General features: G+C 44.8%; 1 protein-coding gene across 3 annotated transcripts; it reads right to left on the bottom strand.

Moving 5' to 3' along the window:
• Positions 1-1,295: 1,295 nt before the first annotated feature.
• On the bottom strand, positions 1,296-20,668 carry LOC144259394 (uncharacterized). Of its 3 annotated transcripts, none has more exons than XM_077807610.1 (10): positions 20,384-20,668; positions 16,685-16,750; positions 13,312-13,377; positions 11,177-11,242; positions 8,875-8,940; positions 4,918-5,010; positions 4,198-4,387; positions 3,043-3,153; positions 2,420-2,509; positions 1,296-1,513 (listed from the first exon to the last, which is right to left on the bottom strand). In XM_077807610.1, the coding sequence occupies exons 1-10, from the start codon at positions 20,482-20,484 to the stop codon at positions 1,349-1,351; spliced, it is 1,014 nt and encodes a 337-aa protein (XP_077663736.1). In that variant the 5' UTR covers positions 20,485-20,668; the 3' UTR covers positions 1,296-1,348. The 3 variants fall into 3 exon arrangements, with proteins under 3 accessions (XP_077663736.1, XP_077663734.1, XP_077663735.1); XM_077807608.1 differs by having other exon boundaries at positions 1,296-1,603; XM_077807609.1 differs by lacking the exon at positions 13,312-13,377 and having other exon boundaries at positions 1,296-1,603.
• Between the last annotated feature and the right edge of the window lie 221 nt (positions 20,669-20,889).

Consider the following 20,889-nt stretch of genomic DNA (forward strand, 5'->3'; position numbering starts at 1 on the left):
TGGGGATTAGGAAGACCCTCGGGTATATTGGCAGGGTCTCCAGAGCATTGGTGGGATATTGCCCTTTTGGATCAGGGAGATGAGGCTGGGCTATGAGATTCTCTCTCTCTGACACACACACTCTTACTCCTCCCACACCCCCGTTTTTCCCCTCAGTACGCCCCCTATTAGTAAAAAATACAACTTTTACAGAAACTCCTTGTGACTTTTTATTTCTGCCGGTGGGTCTGAGAGCATTGTTTGTGCCTTTATAATAGCAGCTTTGCAGCCACATTCTCCTCTCTGCCCAGCCTATCTAATCTGGGGATGAAGAAGAGAGGCAGGAATAGGGGACAGAGTAGTAGCCATGTTAGTCTGTATCCGCAAAAAGAAAAGGAGGACTTGTAGCACCTTAGAGACTAACAAATTAGAGACTCATGAAAGCTTATGCTCAAATAAACTTGTTAGTCTCTAAGGTGCCACAAGTCCTCCTTTTCTTTTTGAGGACTAGGGGACCAAATGTTACAGATGGTGGAAGGATTAGTTAAACCTAGCACTTCATGGGAAGCAGCTAGGCTGTAATGAGCGGATAGGAGGTGAGGCTGCATTTCTACTGGGCTCCAATCACCCTTTGACATCTACTACAACTGAAAAGGAGTACTTGTGGCATCTTAGAGACTAGTCTCTAAGGTGCCACAAGTACTCCTTTTCTTTTTGTGAATACAGACTAACACGGCTGTTACTCTGAAACCTACTACAACTGGTCACTTATGTATATTCAGCCTTTGATCTCTGTGATCCTGGTGAGTTCAGTGAGTCCTGGAACTTTATATTTCCATATCCTGCATTTCCCTTTCCTCATTCTTAATTACTAAAGACATTTTCATGCAAACAAGAAACTTGCTCCTTAACAGCTCATCTTTATCTCCTCCCACTGCTTATTCTCCAGCAGAAGGCATGATCCTGCTTGTTGTAGAGATACATTGTGATAATGTCACATGCAGTGGACTGTGACTCCCAACCATGGAGAATAAGCAGCAGATAATTTAAAAATGGGAGATTATGTTTTCATGCAAATGACACTTGGAAGTAATCAGGGATGAAAAGTACCTACAATTTGAGACAGGCAGGAGCAAAAGTATGTCTAAGAAAAATGTTTTCCATGAGATATCTGGAGACATTTAATACCCTATTTGTAAATCCTACACTCTCCTGTGTGTCCCTCCCCCCCCACAAGCTAAATTACAAGAGCTGAAACCCAGGCATTTGCTGCATAAAAAAAAGACACATACCACCAGGCTGCAGATTTACTTGCTTTTTATTGCTTTTTGACACAGGGGTATAATTTGACTCCAAACAGCCATTACTTTTAATCATAGATTACACCCTTTCTAATTAGCTCTTCCCCACAGACCAGCTTCGGCCACAGAAAGTTTAATGGCATCCCATCCTCCGTGTTTTTATTGTCCACATGCTGCATGCAAGAGATTGGGATTCTTTCCTCTGTGGGCCACTCAGCTTTAATGGGCGGGTTCTGAAGAAGCAACAAACAGTAAATTTTGTAGCACTCTGCTGTGAACTTTACAAGTGGCTGAAACATCTGTTGATCAGGAGAAAGAGCAGGCTGAAATAAAGCAAGGACAGTGATTATTATCTTATGTGCTCTGTGATGTTATGATAATTGTTAAACAGACTCTACCACCACCCTTTAACTCACTTTGCCGCTTCTAAATATGGATTAATATCAGTAACTGAATTCCTAAGCCAGAACTGATGGTAGTGGGAAAGGCATGTCTGAGGATCCTTTATTTTCTCTGATCTCCCATCTGGAGAAGTTCTAGGTTCTGGGGCTCAGCATACCAAAGGCCTGGCATAATTCCAGTAGCCATGGGCTGCCTTTGATCCCCATATCCAAGCAGAGCTTTACAGGCGGCGGGAGAAAGAAGAGCTTCAAAGTGATTGCAGCAGCTCTGTTGCAGCCCACATAGACTTTTACCACAAGAAACAGGACAGAGTCTGGTTTTGTAGAGTTGGAATATAGTTATTGAAACTTGGGTTCCACCCACTTAATGCTTTCCCAGTTCCACATAACATAAGGTAGTATATGTCCACCTCTCATGACCCAACATGGAAACCAGATATAGACAGTCTATGAGCCCCTTCTGACTGATGTAAGGAGTGGTATCAGTGGGCTGTGAAGGGAGGAACACCCAGAGCTCCTCAGCCAGAGAGGTTTCCACAATGTCAGCTTTGAGGGGGGGTGGAAAGAGGAGTAAAAGGGAGGAGCTGGACAGGAAAATTCTTGGGGTTTGGTGAATATCACCCCCATGGTAGAAGTGAACGATACAGCACAGAACTCAGTGGTGTGACTTTTAATACCGTGAGTTTCACAGACATGTTTGGAAATGGAACCCCCTTCCCAGGCTTGGTATTTACTCACACGAATCTTGTCTCGGTAACAGTCTTCTCCATAGTTAAAATAGAGATTTTTAAGGTGATTCTTTATCTCTCCTGTTAGCCCAGGGGTCAACTACAAACCAAACAAAGAACAAAACAGCCTGAGTTAGCTGATATGAAATGGGAATAATCCACTTCCTGGTTATTGGTCCAACTGTGATTTGGAAACTTCCAGCACCAAGGGTTCGGGCAAATGTCCAGACTGGGACATGGGGTTGAAAGGACATTTCTAACTCTTGTAAGTGCATTCCAGCCAGTCAATGACAGAATTAGTGTCTCTCAGTCATGTGACCTACCACACTACATATGACTCAGCCATTCTTCTATCACACCAATTACAAATATAAAGGAATCACAGTTCTCCCTTCTGCTCTGACTGTCCTGCACATCTCACAATTTAGCTCAGGTTATTTCCATTGTAGCTGCCTGTCTACATTAGGGCTTCCAGCATCGCTCACACTGGTGGCGCTGAACCAGGTTGAGCAACTGTGGGACACTTGATATATTTCCCTTTTGTGAATAAAGCGGTAGAGAGGTGGCAGATCTAAACAGGTTACCCAGCTTCCCGCTGCTACCCAAGTCCTAATGTGCTATAATATTAAATACCTGTTGGCTGTCAAAGAAGCTTGTAGTTTTCTTTGAAACTGGAATCTCAAGGAGTTCAAAGATTTGATCTGTTCTTTGTGGCAGCTCTTCTTCACATTTGGAAAACACAGCCTGCAGTGCAAAGATAACAATAGATCACTGTAAATACCGATGAGGATCAAATTAGAAGCATGGTGCAGTACATACAAGACTTAAACCTCATCTGCAGTAGAGAGGTCATTCAACCGTAACATCCCTCAACCAACATAAATGCACCTTGAATCCAAGTGCAAAAATGCTTCAGACAGCTGTCAGGGATTGAAACTATCGCAGTCATCTGTGGAGGTTAATCAATTAAGTGAGTGCCAGTGTGGGCACCTCCCACTGGCACAAGCAGTGCAGACATTTCGGACAGCAGTCACTCCATTTCTGTGCACCTGTGCTGTCCTCTTAATTGCACAGTGATGATTTTTCCCCAATACACCCAGCGTTGGAGCAATAATTAGAAATCAAAGCTAGGTCTCCTAAGTGGCACGGCAGAGCACTAGTCACAAGGAAACCAGACAAGATGCTGCAACACTCTCAGCTGATGCCTAGTTGGAGTGAGAAATGGCAACGAGAAATTGAACCTGCTCGTCTGAATGCCAGGACTGTGCAGCACCATTAGGTTGGTCTCCATGGCATTCCATACGCCATGCTGGGCTGGAAAATAAGAGCTAACAACTGAGTAGTCAACACGGGGGGCGCATGAACCACCTGTTCAGGGAGGCCTCGGAGTGGAGTCTGCTACTGATGATACTGGAATTAATTTGAAAACTGGACAGGTAAGTATCTCCTTCCTCCTGTCTGGACAGTTTGTCTCATGGTGCGCTACATTTGAGTGACCTGCCTTCAACTACCAGTCCTACAGAACCTAATTTTCAGCAGATATACTTAACTCCACACACATTCTCCATACATTCCTTTTACAATGATTCTGATGTCACGTGTCACGTGACAGGCTTTCATTAGAGACCATACATGACATTCTTTTGATGAACCCAGGGGATCCCTGTACCCCTATATCCTCGGCCAGTTGGCATCAAGAGGTGCTTGGGTCATATCTAGTTTCCTACAGTGCTATTATTTTTTCAAGACTTTATACATTTGAGTTCTAGGATATGAACAGGAACAAACCTTAATTATGGTGCTACCATCTTCATACGTCATTGGAAAGGTGGAGACACGTGCAGCACATTTGACTTTCTCCCATTCATGTGTCCTGAGCTTGTCGTACATCTCCAGCACAGCTGATAATCGACAGGGGTCATTCAGATTCTCAGAGAACTTATGGGTTCCCATTGCATTGGCCAAGACAAGGTCCAATCTAGGGCCAGAAGGGAGTTAAAAACTTCATTTTAAAATGAAAGTGCTAGGTACAAAGGACACATACCAAGACTAATGGGCTTTTAATTCATAGATAACTAATAATAAGCCCAAAATACTTTAAGAATTGCCATGTAATTCACAAGCACACAACCTCCACTCTGCACTTCCCAACCCCAAACTCATATTCCCCTGACCAGTAAGCATCCGGGTGTGCCAGCTTCTGTCTGGAAAAATATCACTCTCACAGCGATATTCCACATGTGGCAGCTAGCATGATCTAAACAGCACTTGGGTTTTGTCTTGAGAGCTTGCCTCTTTCATCTGCACTTGGACACAGGGACAGACACAGAACTGCCATAATCCCCCATCTCACTGTAGCCAATAGTACACATGCCCCAGGGAGGCTGAGAATCTGGGGAGGGGATACTTCGGCTGCCAAGGTGGCATAGAGGGGTTATAGCATTGGGAGAAGGATCAGGCTCTTTGTAGAAAGATGAGCTCTGGAGGAAATATTTACAAATCCCCTACTTTTGCTCCAAGACTCCTTTCTGTTCCTTCAGTTTTTCACATTCTTCCTCCTTCTGATGAAACTCTTCTGCGCTGACCATTCTGGGAAGTTCCCTGGAATTGATTCACGGACAAAATAAATATCACCAACCAACCAATGATGCACAAGGCAAGACTAGGGTTAGCCACCCATTCCAGAATCAAGTTATGAGATAGTCCCAACTTTTCTTCAAGCCCAGCTCACAGCATGGCAAAGTTTGCAGATGATACTAAACTGCTCAAGATAGTTAAGACCAAAATAGACTGTGAAGAACTTCAAAAAATCTCAAAAAACTAAGTGATTGGGCAACAAAATGGCAAATGAAATTTAATGTGGATAAATGTAAAGTAATGAACAATGGAAAAAATAACCCCAACTACACATACAATATGATGGGGGCTAATTTAGCTACAACTAATCAGGAAAATGATCTTGGAGTCATCGTGGATAGTTCTCTGAAGATGTCCACGCAGTGTGCAGTGGCAGTCAAAAAAGCAAACAGGATTTTAGGAATCATTAAAAAAGGGATAGAGACTAAGACGTAGAATATCTTATTGCCCTTATATAAATCCATGGTACGCCCACATCTTGAATACTGCATACAGATGTGGTCTCCTCATCTCAAAAAAGATATACTGGCATTAGAAAAGGTGCAGAGAAGAGCAACTAAAATGATTAGAGGTTTGGAACGGGTCCCATATGAGAGGAGATTAAAGAGGCTAGGACTTTTCAGCTTGGAAAAGAGGAGACTCAGGGGGGATATAATAGAGGTATATAAAATCATGAGTGGTGTGGAGAAAGTGAATAAGGAAAAGTTATTTACTTGTTCCCATAATATAAGAACTAGGGACCACCAAATGAAATTAATGGGCAGCAGGTTTAAAAAAAATAAAAGGAAGTTCTTCTTCACGCAGCGCACAGTCAACCTGTGGAACTCCTTGCCTGAGGAGGTTGTGAAGGCTAGGACTATAACAGGGGTTAAAAGAGAACTGGATAAATTCATGGGGGTTAAGTCCATTAATGGCTGTTAGCCAGGATGGGTAAGGAATGGTATCCCTAGCCTCTGTTTGTCAGAGGGTGGAGATGGATGGCAGGAGAGAGATCACTTGATCATTACCTGTTAGGTTCACTCCCTCTGGGGCACCTGGCATTGGCCACTGTCGGTAGACAGGATACTGGGCTGGATGGACCTTTGGTCTGACCAAGTATGGCCTTTCTTATGACAGTTATTGTCCCAGATGTATTTATGGCCTTGCAACGCTGTGATGCTGCTGCCACCTCACGTGATGTTGTTGCATTGTAGTAGAAGGATGCAATGTTGTCGTACAATGATGTAACGTCATGACATGATTATTTGTCTCACAAGGCACAAGATGGGATTCATTTAGATACTACAGGGATTTGCTAGCCCAGATATATAGGAGAAAGATAATGTGTATTATAAACTACGGTCTGATCCAGCATCCACTGATGTCAACATCAAAACTCCCATTGACTTTGTTAGGAGCAGGTTCAGGTCCTATGTGTCATAACCTTGGGTAATAAACATCATTTGATGGACAAGCAACATTGCTTGTCCCTCCCTCCTGACAATCCCCTTTTCCCTGAGCACTGACCTCTGTGCTGCTGTCTTCATGCACCTTCATGGATGTTGTTCAAAAGGTAGTGTTTGTAGATTCCGAACAAGTTCAAAGGTGACAGATGTACTAGATTAGCAGTTCTCTAACTGTGGGTCAGGACCCCAAAGTGGGTCGTGACCCCAATTTAATGGGGTCACCTGGACTGGCTTAGACTTGCTGGGGCCTGGGGGATCGCTACCCATAGTGCACAGTGGGATAGCTACCCATAGTGCACTGCTCTGTGTCGATGCAAGAGTTCCAAGTGTGGATGCACTCTATCGACACAAGGAGCTAGTGTGGACATGCAACAGCACTTTTAATTAAAGCGGCATAACTTTTGCCGGCCAAACAAGACCTCAGTGCCTGATCTGTACAATGGGGATAACAGCACTGCTGTACCTCACCAGGGCTATGAGGAGAAATAGGTTAGACATTGTGAGGTGCTCAGATACTATGGTGATGGGGCCACATAAGTACCACAGGTAGAGTGAAAACTTCTCCATACCACACTGCTATCCCTTCCCTGGGTTTTGACCCCTGCTTTTCACATACATCCCTCAAATTTCCCTCTTTTCTGAATGTAAACTTGGCTCAGAGGGCTTCACTGTATTTCTTCTGAGACCCCTGCATTCTCTCTTCAACACCCCCTGCCGAGGGATTCCTGTTTGACAGGCTCATTAATGACTTCCAGATCCTTGATCTAATCACCAGCCCTTTCTTATCTTAATCTTGCCTCTGTTTGTAAACAAAATACTGACTCCCTGCCCCAGGGGCACAAGCTGGGAGCAACACCTGTGGGGGGGGGGGGAGGAGGAGCAGAAGCCCTCCCTGCTCCCTTTAAATGGTGCCCACTGGCAGATTAGCCACTGGGGCAAGGGGGCCCACGCCCAGGGGCTCTGGCCAATTGGGGGGCCCTGGAAAAAGGGGCACACCTACGCCCCGACATGCTCCACTTGCCTAGCGCTCCTGTGGGGGGAGCGGGGAGAGCCCGAATTTCCCTGGCAGGAGGGGCAGGGGACTGCAGGAGGAAGGGGTGGGGAGTTCCCACTTGGTCTGGCCCAGGGCTCCACCAAAGCTTAATCTGCCACTGATGGGGCCCCTGTCCAAATTGGTCTGAAATTGGGGGAAAATTTGGATCGAGCTCCAATCTCTGTATCATGGATCACTTTCTGTTAACAACCTGAACCTTTGTCCTACATCAATCAAGTCTTGAGTTGACAAAATTCTAAGAAAAACTTTCATGTTTGAAAAAGATTCATTAGCTATTTCCCTCATCCTGGCTGCCTCTGTATTTCCTTTTTCTAGCTGGGATTGAAAGCTCCAAAATGATATGGAGAGAGGCTGCTATCATTGTAATGCCATCCTCAGCAGGCACAGAAGTTGCAGGAAATCTCACACCAAAACCTGTTCTCACAGAATTTCCAACCCAGTTATATGGGGTTCAGATAAGGCTCAAAAAACATCTTTATTTTTGAGTGTTTATTGGAACCAACCTGTTTGAAATTTGCTCATCACTATTCTTGATCTTTTCGGAGGATTCATTTTGGCATTTTATGCTTGTGAACTGTGTCTCTAGGATACCGCCTCTCTCCTCTCCCCCACAATTCACCCCTTTCCACCCTCACCAGAATCCTAGCTGACACCCTTCCCTTTAGGAACTTGTCCAAACCACCCCTTAATTAACTGTTAGGAGGGCACTGTATAAAAGATACTCCCTTCCCTCTAGCCCCAAGAGCAGTGTATGGTACCACGACAGCTGCACTCACAGTCCCTGCCAAAAATAAGTTTACTACCTGCCCTTACTGTAACAGACTGGGTGGCTTTATCCTCTGTCCTGCTGATGTGCAAGGGGGTATTACTTACTTAGAAAATTCTTTGGAATGGAAATCAAAGTCATCATATTGCGTCACACCATGACATGATTTCAAGATGCCAATCACATTGCAAAATAAGGCTGTGATGTTACATCACACTGTCAGATTTGCCCTTCAAGACAAGTTGAAGTTGGTGGCAGCCTCTGGACCTGACCCTCCAGTGTCAAACATTCCCTGGACTGGTGGAAAGAACCACACAACAACTGTGCAGGTATTCCGTTCGCACAACCCCCATTGACGGAGAGAGATACCCAGCAGGAGAAATGGAGCTAGTCCTATCACTGGGCATGTCAATATTTTAGTATCAACACCCACAAGCACTCTGTAAACTTGGTGAAGAGAAAACCACAATTGGAAACTTTCAAGACTTCTTTTCTATAGTAGATATTTAAGAAGGGGTCACAATATTTTTCACTGTCATCGAGGCCTGAACCTCCCCACTTACCTGAATCTTCCTTCCAAAACCACTTGGCGATCCGCCATACGTTTAACTAGAGCATTCATGTTACTTCTGTTGGGCAGAGAATAATGAAAAGGGATTCGAGTTAATAAAATATCCATAAAAGTAATAACATCTGCAAAAGCAAAAGCTAAAGCCCCTTCCAAAATTATTAGTCAGCCCTTCAGCAAAACAACAAAACAGCCAAGACTTATATGGTTAAAAACATATCTGCTTGGGCTGGTGGCTTAGAGATCACTGCTCTGCCCTGCCCTGTGGGAGACCTGTGATGATCTGAGCCACCCCCTCTCTGTCTCTTTATCTAGGAGTTGGCGCCATTGCTTGGCGCTAAGGCACAGCACGGAGCCTCTGGAGACAAGGAGGGCCACACATTGTCCCTCTAGGCAAAGAAGGGGCTCGCGTCTCAGTAAATGGCAAGGAGGACAAATGACAAGAACGGTGCAAACCTCAGGGATCCATTACGAACATGAACAATTGGTTGTAGGCCCCAAGGGTAGGGGTCTAAAATGGAATAAAATTTCATATCACCAAACTTATCTAAGTTTGTCTTCCACAGATTTCACCAATTGTTCCTTCTTGGTTCCATCCAAATTTGTGAGCTTGCCCTGGGGAGCCTCACTTTCACCTTTGTAGGGCACAGATGTATCGGGCTGACAGTTAACTCATTAGAAGCCTTCCCAACATAAGAGCGGCAGCACCAACACCACCTTCTACCCAGTAAACCCGTACCATCACAGAAAAGAAGAGGAAGTTAATAAAACATATATATATAAAAAAATAAAAAACCCTACCCCAAGCAAAGTTACCCAAAAAGAGAAGTGCCCGAGTCTCCATGAAATCCACTCAAGACTTCGCTATTGCGACTCATTTTTATGTGGAAAGTGCTAAGATACTACCATGATGGGTGGCAGGATAGAATCTTAAAATAGGTTAATGCTAGCAATAATCACTGGGGCAGGATGAACTGGGCAAGATAAAATAAGAACTCACTACACAAAACTCAAACTGACACTAAAACCATTTCAGTTATGGAAAAGAAATCTGTCTAGCTGTTTTGCTCAAAGCGGATTTCTTTTTCGTTAAAGGCACTTTTTTTTATTTTGTAGAATCCCATTTAGAGAAGGAGAAAGGAGGAAATAGGTTGCAACATTACAAAGATATTTTTCAGTTTCATGGATGCTTCTCAGTTTCCTGGTTCTTCCTAGGAGCAGAAATGCCAATATTGTTCTGGAGCGATTTCCAGCTCAGGTTTATAGGTTCAAGATGCTCCTGCAATTCAGTTAATGACTGAGCAAGGATCCGACACCCCTCACCCCCATATAAATGCAGCTTGATGAATTTTGTTAGAAATATTGTGTTTGTAGAGTCCCAACAAGTTCAAAGGTGACAGATGCACTAGACAGATGGGAGGAGGGTGACTGGCCCCAGGTGAAGAGGCAATTTACAGAATAGGAATGAAAATACACAATACACACTTCTGATCACTATTCTTGATCTTTTCGGAGGATTCATTTTGGCATTTTATGCTTTTGAACTGCATGTCTAGGGTACCGCCTCTCTTCTCCCCCCACAGTTCACCCCTTTTCACCCTCACCAGAATCCTAGCTGACACCCTTCCCTTTAGAAGCTTGTCCAAGCCACCCCTTAATTAACTGTTAGGAGGGCACTGTATACAAGATTCTCTCTTCCCTCTAGCCCCAAGAGCAGTGTATGGTACCACAGCAGCTGCACTCACAGTCCCTGCCAAAAATAAGTTTACTACCTGCCCTTACTATAACAGACTGGGTGGCTTTTTCCTCTGTCCTGCTGATGTGCAAGGGGGTATTACTTACTTAGAAAATTCTTTGGAATGGAAATCAAAGTCATCATATTGCGTCACACCATGACATGATTTCAAGATGCCAATCATATGGCAAAATAAGGCTGTGGTGTTACATCACACTGTCAGATTTGCCCTTCAAGACAAATTGAAGTTGGTAGCAGCCTCTGGACCTGACCCTCCAGTGTCAAACACTCCCTGGACTGGTGGAAAGAACCATACAACAACTGTGCAGGCATTCCATTCGCACAACCCCCATTGACGGAGAGAGATGCCAAGCTGGAGAAATGGAACTAGTCCTATCACTGGGCATGTTGATATTTTGGTATCAACACCCACAAGCACTCTGTAAACTTGGTGAAGAGAAAACCACAATTGGAAACTTTCAAGACTTCTTTTCTATAGTAGATACTTAAGAAGGAGTCACAATATTTTCACTGTCATCGAGGCCTGAACCTCCCCACTTACCTGAATCTTCCTTCCAAAGCCTCTAGGCAATCCGCCATAGATTTATCTAGAGCAATCATGTTACTTCTGTTGGGCAGAGAATAATGAAAAGGGATTAGAGTTAATAAAATATCCATAAAAGTAATAACATCTGCAAAAGCAAAAGCTAAATTATTAGTCAGCCCTTCAGCAAAATAATGAAACAGCTAAGACTTATATAGTTAAAAACATATCTGCTTGGGCTGGTGGCTTAGAGATCACTGCTCTGCCCTGCCCTGTGGGAGACCTGTGATGATCTGAGCCACCCTCTCTCTGTCTCTTTATCTAGGAGTTAGCGCCAAGCAATGGCGCCAAGTCACAGCACGGAGCCTCTGGAGACAAGGAGGGCCACACATTGTTCCTCTAGGCAAAGAAGGGGTTCGCGTCTCAGTAAAGGGCAAGGAGGACAAATGACAAGAATGGTGCAAACCTCAGGGATCCATTCGGAACATGAACAATTGTTTGGAGACCCCAAGGGTAGGGGTCTAAAATGGAATAATATTTCATATCACCAAACTTAAGCAGCACCAGCACCACCTTCTACCCCGTAAACCCGTACCATCACAGAAAAGAAGAGGAAGTTAATAAAACATATATATATAAAAAAATAAAAAACCCTACCCCAAGCAAAGTTACCCAAAAAGAGAAGTGCCAGAGTCTCCAGGAAATCCACTCGAGACTTCGCTATTGCGACTCATTTTTATGTGGAAAGTGCTAAGATACTACCATGATGGGTGGCAGGATAGAATCTTAAAATAGGTTAATGCTAGCAATAATCACTGGGGCAGGATGAACTGGGCAAGATAAAATAAGAACTCACTACACAAAACTCAAACTGACACTAAAACCATTTCAGTTATGGAAAAGAAATCTGTCTAGCTGTTTTGCTCAAAGCGGATTTCTTTTTCGTTAAAGGCACTTTTTTTTATTTTGTAGAATCCCATTTAGAGAAGGAGAAAGGAGGAAATAGGTTGTAACATTACAAAGATATTTTTCAGTTTCATGGATGCTTCTCAGTTTCCTGGTTCTTCCTAGGAGCAGAAATGCCAATATTGTTCTGGAGCGATTTCCAGCTCAGGTTTATAGGTTCAAGATGCTCCTGCAATTCAGTTAATGACTGAGCAAGGATCCGACACCCCTCACCCCCATATAAATGCAGCTTGATGAATTTTGTTAGAAATATTGTGTTTGTAGAGTCCCAACAAGTTCAAAGGTGACAGATGCACTAGACAGATGGGAGGAGGGTGACTGGCCCCAGGTGAAGAGGCAATTTACAGAATAGGAATGAAAATACACAATACACACTTCTGATCACTATTCTTGATCTTTTCGGAGGATTCATTTTGGCATTTTATGCTTTTGAACTGCATGTCTAGGGTACCGCCTCTCTTCTCCCCCCACAGTTCACCCCTTTTCACCCTCACCAGAATCCCAGCTGACACCCTTCCCTTTAGAAGCTTGTCCAAGCCACCCCTTAATTAACTGTTAGGAGGGCACTGTATACAAGATTCTCTCTTCCCTCTAGCCCCAAGAGCAGTGTATGGTACCACAGCAGCTGCACTCACAGTCCCTGCCAAAAATAAGTTTACTACCTGCCCTTACTATAACAGACTGGGTGGCTTTTTCCTCTGTCCTGCTGATGTGCAAGGGGGTATTACTTACTTAGAAAATTCTTTGGAATGGAAATCAAAGTCATCATATTGCGTCACACCATGACATGATTTCAAGATGCCAATCATATGGCAAAATAAGGCTGTGGTGTTACATCACACTGTCAGATTTGCCCTTCAAGACAAATTGAAGTTGGTAGCAGCCTCTGGACCTGACCCTCCAGTGTCAAACACTCCCTGGACTGGTGGAAAGAACCATACAACAACTGTGCAGGCATTCCATTCGCACAACCCCCATTGACGGAGAGAGATGCCAAGCTGGAGAAATGGAACTAGTCCTATCACTGGGCATGTTGATATTTTGGTATCAACACCCACAAGCACTCTGTAAACTTGGTGAAGAGAAAACCACAATTGGAAACTTTCAAGACTTCTTTTCTATAGTAGATACTTAAGAAGGAGTCACAATATTTTCACTGTCATCGAGGCCTGAACCTCCCCACTTACCTGAATCTTCCTTCCAAAGCCTCTAGGCAATCCGCCATAGATTTATCTAGAGCAATCATGTTACTTCTGTTGGGCAGAGAATAATGAAAAGGGATTAGAGTTAATAAAATATCCATAAAAGTAATAACATCTGCAAAAGCAAAAGCTAAATTATTAGTCAGCCCTTCAGCAAAATAATGAAACAGCTAAGACTTATATAGTTAAAAACATATCTGCTTGGGCTGGTGGCTTAGAGATCACTGCTCTGCCCTGCCCTGTGGGAGACCTGTGATGATCTGAGCCACCCTCTCTCTGTCTCTTTATCTAGGAGTTAGCGCCAAGCAATGGCGCCAAGTCACAGCACGGAGCCTCTGGAGACAAGGAGGGCCACACATTGTTCCTCTAGGCAAAGAAGGGGTTCGCGTCTCAGTAAAGGGCAAGGAGGACAAATGACAAGAATGGTGCAAACCTCAGGGATCCATTCGGAACATGAACAATTGTTTGGAGACCCCAAGGGTAGGGGTCTAAAATGGAATAATATTTCATATCACCAAACTTAAGCAGCACCAGCACCACCTTCTACCCCGTAAACCCGTACCATCACAGAAAAGAAGAGGAAGTTAATTAAACATATATATATAAAAAAATAAAAAACCCTACCCCAAGCAAAGTTACCCAAAAAGAGAAGTGCCAGAGTCTCCAGGAAATCCACTCGAGACTTCGCTATTGCGACTCATTTTTATGTGGAAAGTGCTAAGATACTACCATGATGGGTGGCAGGATAGAATCTTAAAATAGGTTAATGCTAGCAATAATCACTGGGGCAGGATGAACTGGGCAAGATAAAATAAGAACTCACTACACAAAACTCAAACTGACACTAAAACCATTTCAGTTATGGAAAAGAAATCTGTCTAGCTGTTTTGCTCAAAGCGGATTTCTTTTTCGTTAAAGGCACTTTTTTTTATTTTGTAGAATCCCATTTAGAGAAGGAGAAAGGAGGAAATAGGTTGTAACATTACAAAGATATTTTTCAGTTTCATGGATGCTTCTCAGTTTCCTGGTTCTTCCTAGGAGCAGAAATGCCAATATTGTTCTGGAGCGATTTCCAGCTCCGGTTTATATGTTCAAGATGTTCCTGCAATTCAGTTAATGACTGAGCAAGGATCCGACACTCCTCGCCCCCATATAAATGCAGCTTGATGCATTTTGTTAGAAATATTGTGTTTGTAGAGTCCCAACAAATTCAAAGGTGACAGAAGCACCAGACAGATGGGAGGAGGGTGACTGGCCCCAGGTGAAGAGGCAATTTACAGAATAGCAAGGAAAATACACAATACACACTTCTGATCACTATTCTAGATCTTTTTGGAGGATTCATTTTGGCATTTTATGCTTGTGACCTGTGTGTCTAGGGTACCGCCTCTCTTCTCTCCCCCACAGTTCACCCCTTTCCACCCTCACCAGAATCCCAGCTGACACCCTTCCCTTTAGCAGCTTGTCCAAGCCACCCCTTAATTAACTGTTAGGAGGGCACTGTATACAAGATTCTCCCTTCCCTCTAGCCCCAAGAGCAGTGTATGGTACTGTCATAAATATAAAGGGAAGGGTAAACCCCTTTAAAATTCCTCCTGGCCAGAGGAAAAATCCTCTCACCTGTAAAGGGTTAAGAAGCTAAATGTAACCTCGCTGGTACCTGACCAAAATGACCAAAGAGGAGACAAGACACTTTCAAAAGCTGGGAGGAGGGTGTCAAAGTTTGACTCAGACTCACAATTTATCAGACCACTCTGTTTTATTAGCAAAGCTGCTCTGCTAATACATTTAGAAGTGAGCCCCCCGAGTGGGGCTTGTGTCTTTTAATTTATACAGTTTTTTGGAGAACAAGTTACAGAGAAGTTACAGACAAAAGAAGAAAAAGATTTTAGTCACCACCCTTCGAGATCCCTGAGACCAGTCACGGATCTTCAATTACCTTCCACCCTTAACAATCTCCTTTAACAACTTCCAGTTAACTTAACTAATTGCCCTTCACACCTTCCATTCTGATGCCTGCTTCTTAGACGTGCTGGCTCTATCTTAATTGCTTCTCCATTCAAAAGCTAACTGTCCCTACGTGTGCTCCCTCAGATACTTTGTAACATGTTTTGGCATGCCCTCTCATATACAATATATCCAGCATGTCGCCTTATACAATATTATACTTCCACAAGGGAGAGAAACTAAGGGTCTGTGTCTGTCTGTATGCTGCTTTTGCCAGGGACAGAACAGGAATGGAGTCTTAGAACTGTTTGTAAGTAATCTAGCTAGGTATGTGTTAGATTATGATTTCTTTAAATGGCTGAGAAAAAAAAACTGTGCTGAATATCCCTGACTATCCCTGTCTGTGTGTCTTTTTTGTAACTTAAGGTTTTGCCTAGAGGGATTCTCTATGTTTGAATCTAATTACCTTGTAAAGTATCTACCATCCTGATTTTACAGAGGTGATTCCTTTACTTCTATTAAAAGTCTTCTTGTAAGAAAACTGAATGCTTTTTCATTGTTCTAAGATCCAAGGGTTTGGGTCTGTGGTCACCTATGCAAATTGGTGAGGATTGTTACCAAACCTTCCCCAGGAAGTGGGGTGCAAGGGTTGGGAGGATTTTGGGGGGAAAGACGTGTCCAAACTATGTTTCCCAGCAAACCCAGTTAAAGTTTGGTGGTGGCAGTGGAAATTCCAAGGGCAAAGGGTAAAATTAATTTGTACCTTGGGGAAGTTTTAACCTAAGCTGGTAAAAGTCAGCTTAGGAGGTTTTCATGCAGGTCCCCACATCTGTACCCTAGAGTTCAGAGTGGGGGAGGAACCTTGACAGGTACCACGGCAGCTGCACTCACAGTCCCTGCCAAAAATAAGTTTGCTACCTGCCCTTACTGTAACAGACTGGGTGGCTTTATCCTCTGTCCTGCTGATGTGCAAGGGGGTATTATTTACCTAGAAAATTCTTTGGAATGGAAATCAAAGTCATCATATTGCGTCACACCATGACATGATTTCAAGATGCCAATCACATTGCAAAATAAGGCTGTGATGTTACATCACACTGTCAGATTTGCCCTTCAAGACAAGCTGAAGTTGGTGCAGCCTCTGGACCTGACCCTCCAGCGTCAAACACTCCCTGGACTGGTGGAAAGAACCATACAACAACTGTGCAGGCATTCCACCCAGCAGCAGAAATGGAGCTAGTCCCGCCACTGGGCATGTTGATATTTTAGTATCAACACCCACAAGCACTCTGTAAACTTGGTGAAGAGAAAACCACAATTGGAAACTTTCAAGACTTCTTTTCTATAGTAGATATTTAAGAAGGAGTCACAATATTTTCACTGTCATCGAGGCCTGAATCTCCCCACTTACCTGAAGCTTTCTTCCAAAAACTGTAGGTGTTTCCCCATATCTTCAAATAGAGCCTCTGTTTCACTTCTGTTGGGCAGAGAATAATGAAAAGGGATTAGAGTTAATAAAATATCCATAAAAGTAATAACATCTGCAAAAGCAAAAGCTAAATTATTAGTCAGCCCTTCAGCAAAATAACGAAGCAGCTAAGACTTATATGGTTAAAAACATATCTGCTTGGGCTGGTGGCTTAGAGATCACTGCTCTGCCCTGCCCTGTGGGAGACCTGTGATGATCTTAGCCACCCTCTCTCTGTCTCTTTCTCTAGGGCTCAGCACAGTGGTGAGCTGGAGCCGGTTCGCTAGAACCGGTTGTTAAATTTAGAAGCCCTTTTAGAATCAGTTGTTCCGCGAGGGACAACCGGTTCTAAAAGGGCTTCTAAATTTAACCGGCCAAAAGTGGTGCATTAGGCGCCGTCTCCACGGGTGCTCCAGCCCTGGAGCACACAAGGGGAAAATTTGGTGGGTGCAGAGCACCCACCAGCAGCTCCCTGCCCCACTCCCAACCCCAGCTCACCTCCGCTCCTCCTCCTCCCCTGAACGTGCCGCCCCGCTCTGCTTCTGAACCCCCCCAGGCTTCCCGCGAATCAGCTGTTCGTGCAGGAAGCCGGGGCAGGCTGAGAAGCAAGCGGCAGCTTCCCGCTCAGGCCCAGGGAGGCAGAGGTGAGCTGGGGGGGAGGGGGGGGCGCGAGGAGGGCAGCCCACGCCGCAGCAGATAACCCGTGGAGAGGGGCATGCAGGGGGACCGCTCCCCACCCCAGTTCACCTCCGCCACCCTCGGCCTGAGTAGGAAGCCGCGGCCTGCTTCTCAGTCCTCCCCGGCTTCCTGCCGAACAGCTGATTCACGGGAAGCCCGGGGGGTGCGGAGAAGCACAGCGGGGCGGTGGCTTCAGCGGAGGAGGCGAAGCAGAGGTGAGCTGGGGCCGGGTGTGGGGTGGGGAGCTGCCGGTGGGTGCTCCAGCCCCAGAGCACCCAGGGAGCTGGCACCTAAGGCGCCACTTTTGATGTGATCAGTTGGGGGAGCGGCCACTCCCCCCCTAGCTACGCTCCCCTGCCCCTAGGAGCCAGAGGGACCTGTTGGATGCTTCCTGGGAGTTGCCCCAGGTAAGCACCGCCGGGACTCCCCACCTCACCCCCGCCTCTGGCTCTTAGGGGTGGGGTTGGCACCCACTACGGTGGCCCACGAGACCCTCCTGCCCGGTTCTGGGGACAGTCAGGGGACAGAGGTTCTGGGGGGGGGTGTCAAGGAACACGGGGGGGTTGGATGGGGCAGGAGTCCCGGGGGGCGGGGGTGGGCAACGACCCCCTTGTGGGGTGAGGAGGGAACCAGTTGTTAAGATTTTGACAGCTCATCACTGGGTCAGCACCAAGAAATGGCGCCAAGGCACAGCACGGAGCCTCTGGAGACAAGAAGGGCCACACATTGTCCCTCTAGGCAAAGAAGGGGCTTGCATCTCAGTAAATGGCAAGGAGGACAAATGACAAGAACAGTGCAAACCTCAGGGATCCATTACGAACATGAACAATTGGTTGTAGGCCCCAAGGGTAGGGGTCTAAAATGGAATAAAATTTCATATCACCAAACTTATCTAAGTTTGTCTTCCACAGATTTCACCAATTGTTCCTTCTTGGTTCCATCCAAATTTGTGAGCTTGCCCTGGGGAGCCTCACTTTCACCTTTTTAGGGCACAGACGTATCGGGCTGACAGTTAACTCATTAGAAGCCTTCCCAACATAAGAGCGGCAGCACCAACACCACCTTCTACCCAGTAAACCCGTACCATCACAGAAAAGAAGAGGAAGTTAATAAAACATATATATATAAAAAAATAAAAAACCCTACCCCAAGCAAAGTTACCCAAAAAGAGAAGTGCCCGAGTCTCCATGAAATCCACTCAAGACTTCGCTATTGCGACTCATTTTTATGTGGAAAGTGCTAAGATACTACCATGATGGGTGGCAGGATAGAATCTTAAAATAGGTTAATGCTAGCAATAATCACTGGGGCAGGATGAACTGGGCAAGATAAAATAAGAACTCACTACACAAAACTCAAACTGACACTAAAACCATTTCAGTTATGGAAAAGAAATCTGTCTAGCTGTTTTGCTCAAAGCGGATTTCTTTTTCGTTAAAGGCACTTTTTTTTATTTTGTAGAATCCCATTTAGAGAAGGAGAAAGGAGGAAATAGGTTGTAACATTACAAAGATATTTTTCAGTTTCATGGATGCTTCTCAGTTTCCTGGTTCTTCCTAGGAGCAGAAATGCCAATATTGTTCTGGAGCGATTTCCAGCTCAGGTTTATAGGTTCAAGATGCTCCTGCAATTCAGTTAATGACTGAGCAAGGATCCGACACCCCTCACCCCCATATAAATGCAGCTTGATGAATTTTGTTAGAAATATTGTGTTTGTAGAGTCCCAACAAGTTCAAAGGTGACAGATGCACTAGACAGATGGGAGGAGGGTGATTGGCCCCAGGTAAAGAGGCAATTTACAGAATAGGAATGAAAATACACAATACACACTTCTGATCACTATTCTTGATCTTTTTGGAGGATTCATTTTGGCATTTTATGCTGGTGAACTGCGTGTCTAGGGTACCGCCTCTCTTCTCCCCCCACAGTTCACCCCTTTCCACCCTCACCGGAATCCCAGCTGACACCCTACCTTTAAGTAGCTTATTTAACTGTTAGGAGGGCACTGTATACAAGATGCTCTCTTCCCTCTAGCCCCAAGTGCAGTGTATACTACCACGGTACCTTCACTTACAGTCCCTGCCAAATACAAGTTTACTACTGAGCAAGGATCTGAAACCCCTCGCCCCCATATGAAGCATGAGGGAGCCAGGGGCCAGTTGGAACCACAAGTCTATAATTCTCCACTAGGGTTCAGAGATAAAACAAAACACAAGGATGAAAGCAATGATACTCTTCAGTGAGACTGTAGGTTCAACACCACCACTGGCTTATGAACTACTGTTTAATATTAACGGAAGGAGCAGTTCTCTGGCTTTTCACTGGGTGTCACTGCTGTTGAAAAATCTCTCTTTTAAAACTGAAACAGGATCCAAACTGTGCAGCTTGAGCTTGCTCCATCGTACAATGATCAGAGCCAAAACTCTAGATCCAAATACTCTCAAATTTTAGGGGAAGTCCAGCTTTGGCACTGAACCATGCAGCTTCGCTCCATCCATAGTTAAGACTTACTGCACAAACACATACTGGCCAAACTTTTGCAGCTGACCATGGGATGATTCAGGATGCATGTATGTGGTGCCTGCGGGTGAACTCAAATGAGCAGAAAAGGTCAAGTTCAGCAGTGGTCAGTGAAAAAGCAAACCCTGTTCTCCCCTCGCAGTATGTGCGGGAACAATCATTTTGCAGTGAAACCACTTTAAACAAAAATGTCAATTTTCCAACGGGGGCAAAATCAAGGCACTTTAAGGTTTCATACAGGGGGAGGGCAGGGGAAGTGCAGCATCTTGTCATTTTGGTTGCAAATCTGTGTTCTTCTATCCCAGATTGAAATGTGCAAATATTAGCAAACAAAAACATGCAGTCTCTTCTGCATGCAAGTTTCACAAGTATTTTTAAACAGAAAATTAGAGCTCCTATTAAACATGCTGCGATTACCCACTGAATTCCCATTCCCCAACATACCTGCAGATCTCCTCTGAAGTCCTTCTTCTTTCTTGTTGGTTCTTCAAGTGTGAAGTATCTGCATGAGCTCTGCCAGGCTTAGTCAACTTGATTTGATCCATGCTCCTATTAAAATAGCAAATGTGTCTTCCAAACAGGAGGGGACAGAAGAGAGAGGAGTTGTATGGAAGCTGATCCACAGGAGTGTGGGGAAGAGCTCCAAGTATCAAGCACGTTCTTGCTTGCACAAACAAGCAGGGAAAGCAGCCCCAACTAGGTCCTTGGTGCTTTCAAGATCCTTTGCAGCTCAAAACCTCAATAGAGTTAGGCTGACTCCTCCTTGGAGAATTTATGCAGAGAGCCCTGGCTCCCACGCCCCCCCATCAGAGTCTGCAGTGATCACCCAGCCAATTGAAAAGTAGGGGTAGGGTTTCATACTGCAGAGTTAACTGTAAAACTGTTTCACTTTCAGTAGTCTGTTCTAACTGGCTGTGTATGAGTCTCTCCCTCTCTCAAGTTCATGAGCA

This window comes from Eretmochelys imbricata, chromosome 1 (assembly GCF_965152235.1).
Source record: "Eretmochelys imbricata isolate rEreImb1 chromosome 1, rEreImb1.hap1, whole genome shotgun sequence".
Taxonomy (NCBI): Eukaryota; Metazoa; Chordata; order Testudines; family Cheloniidae; genus Eretmochelys; species Eretmochelys imbricata.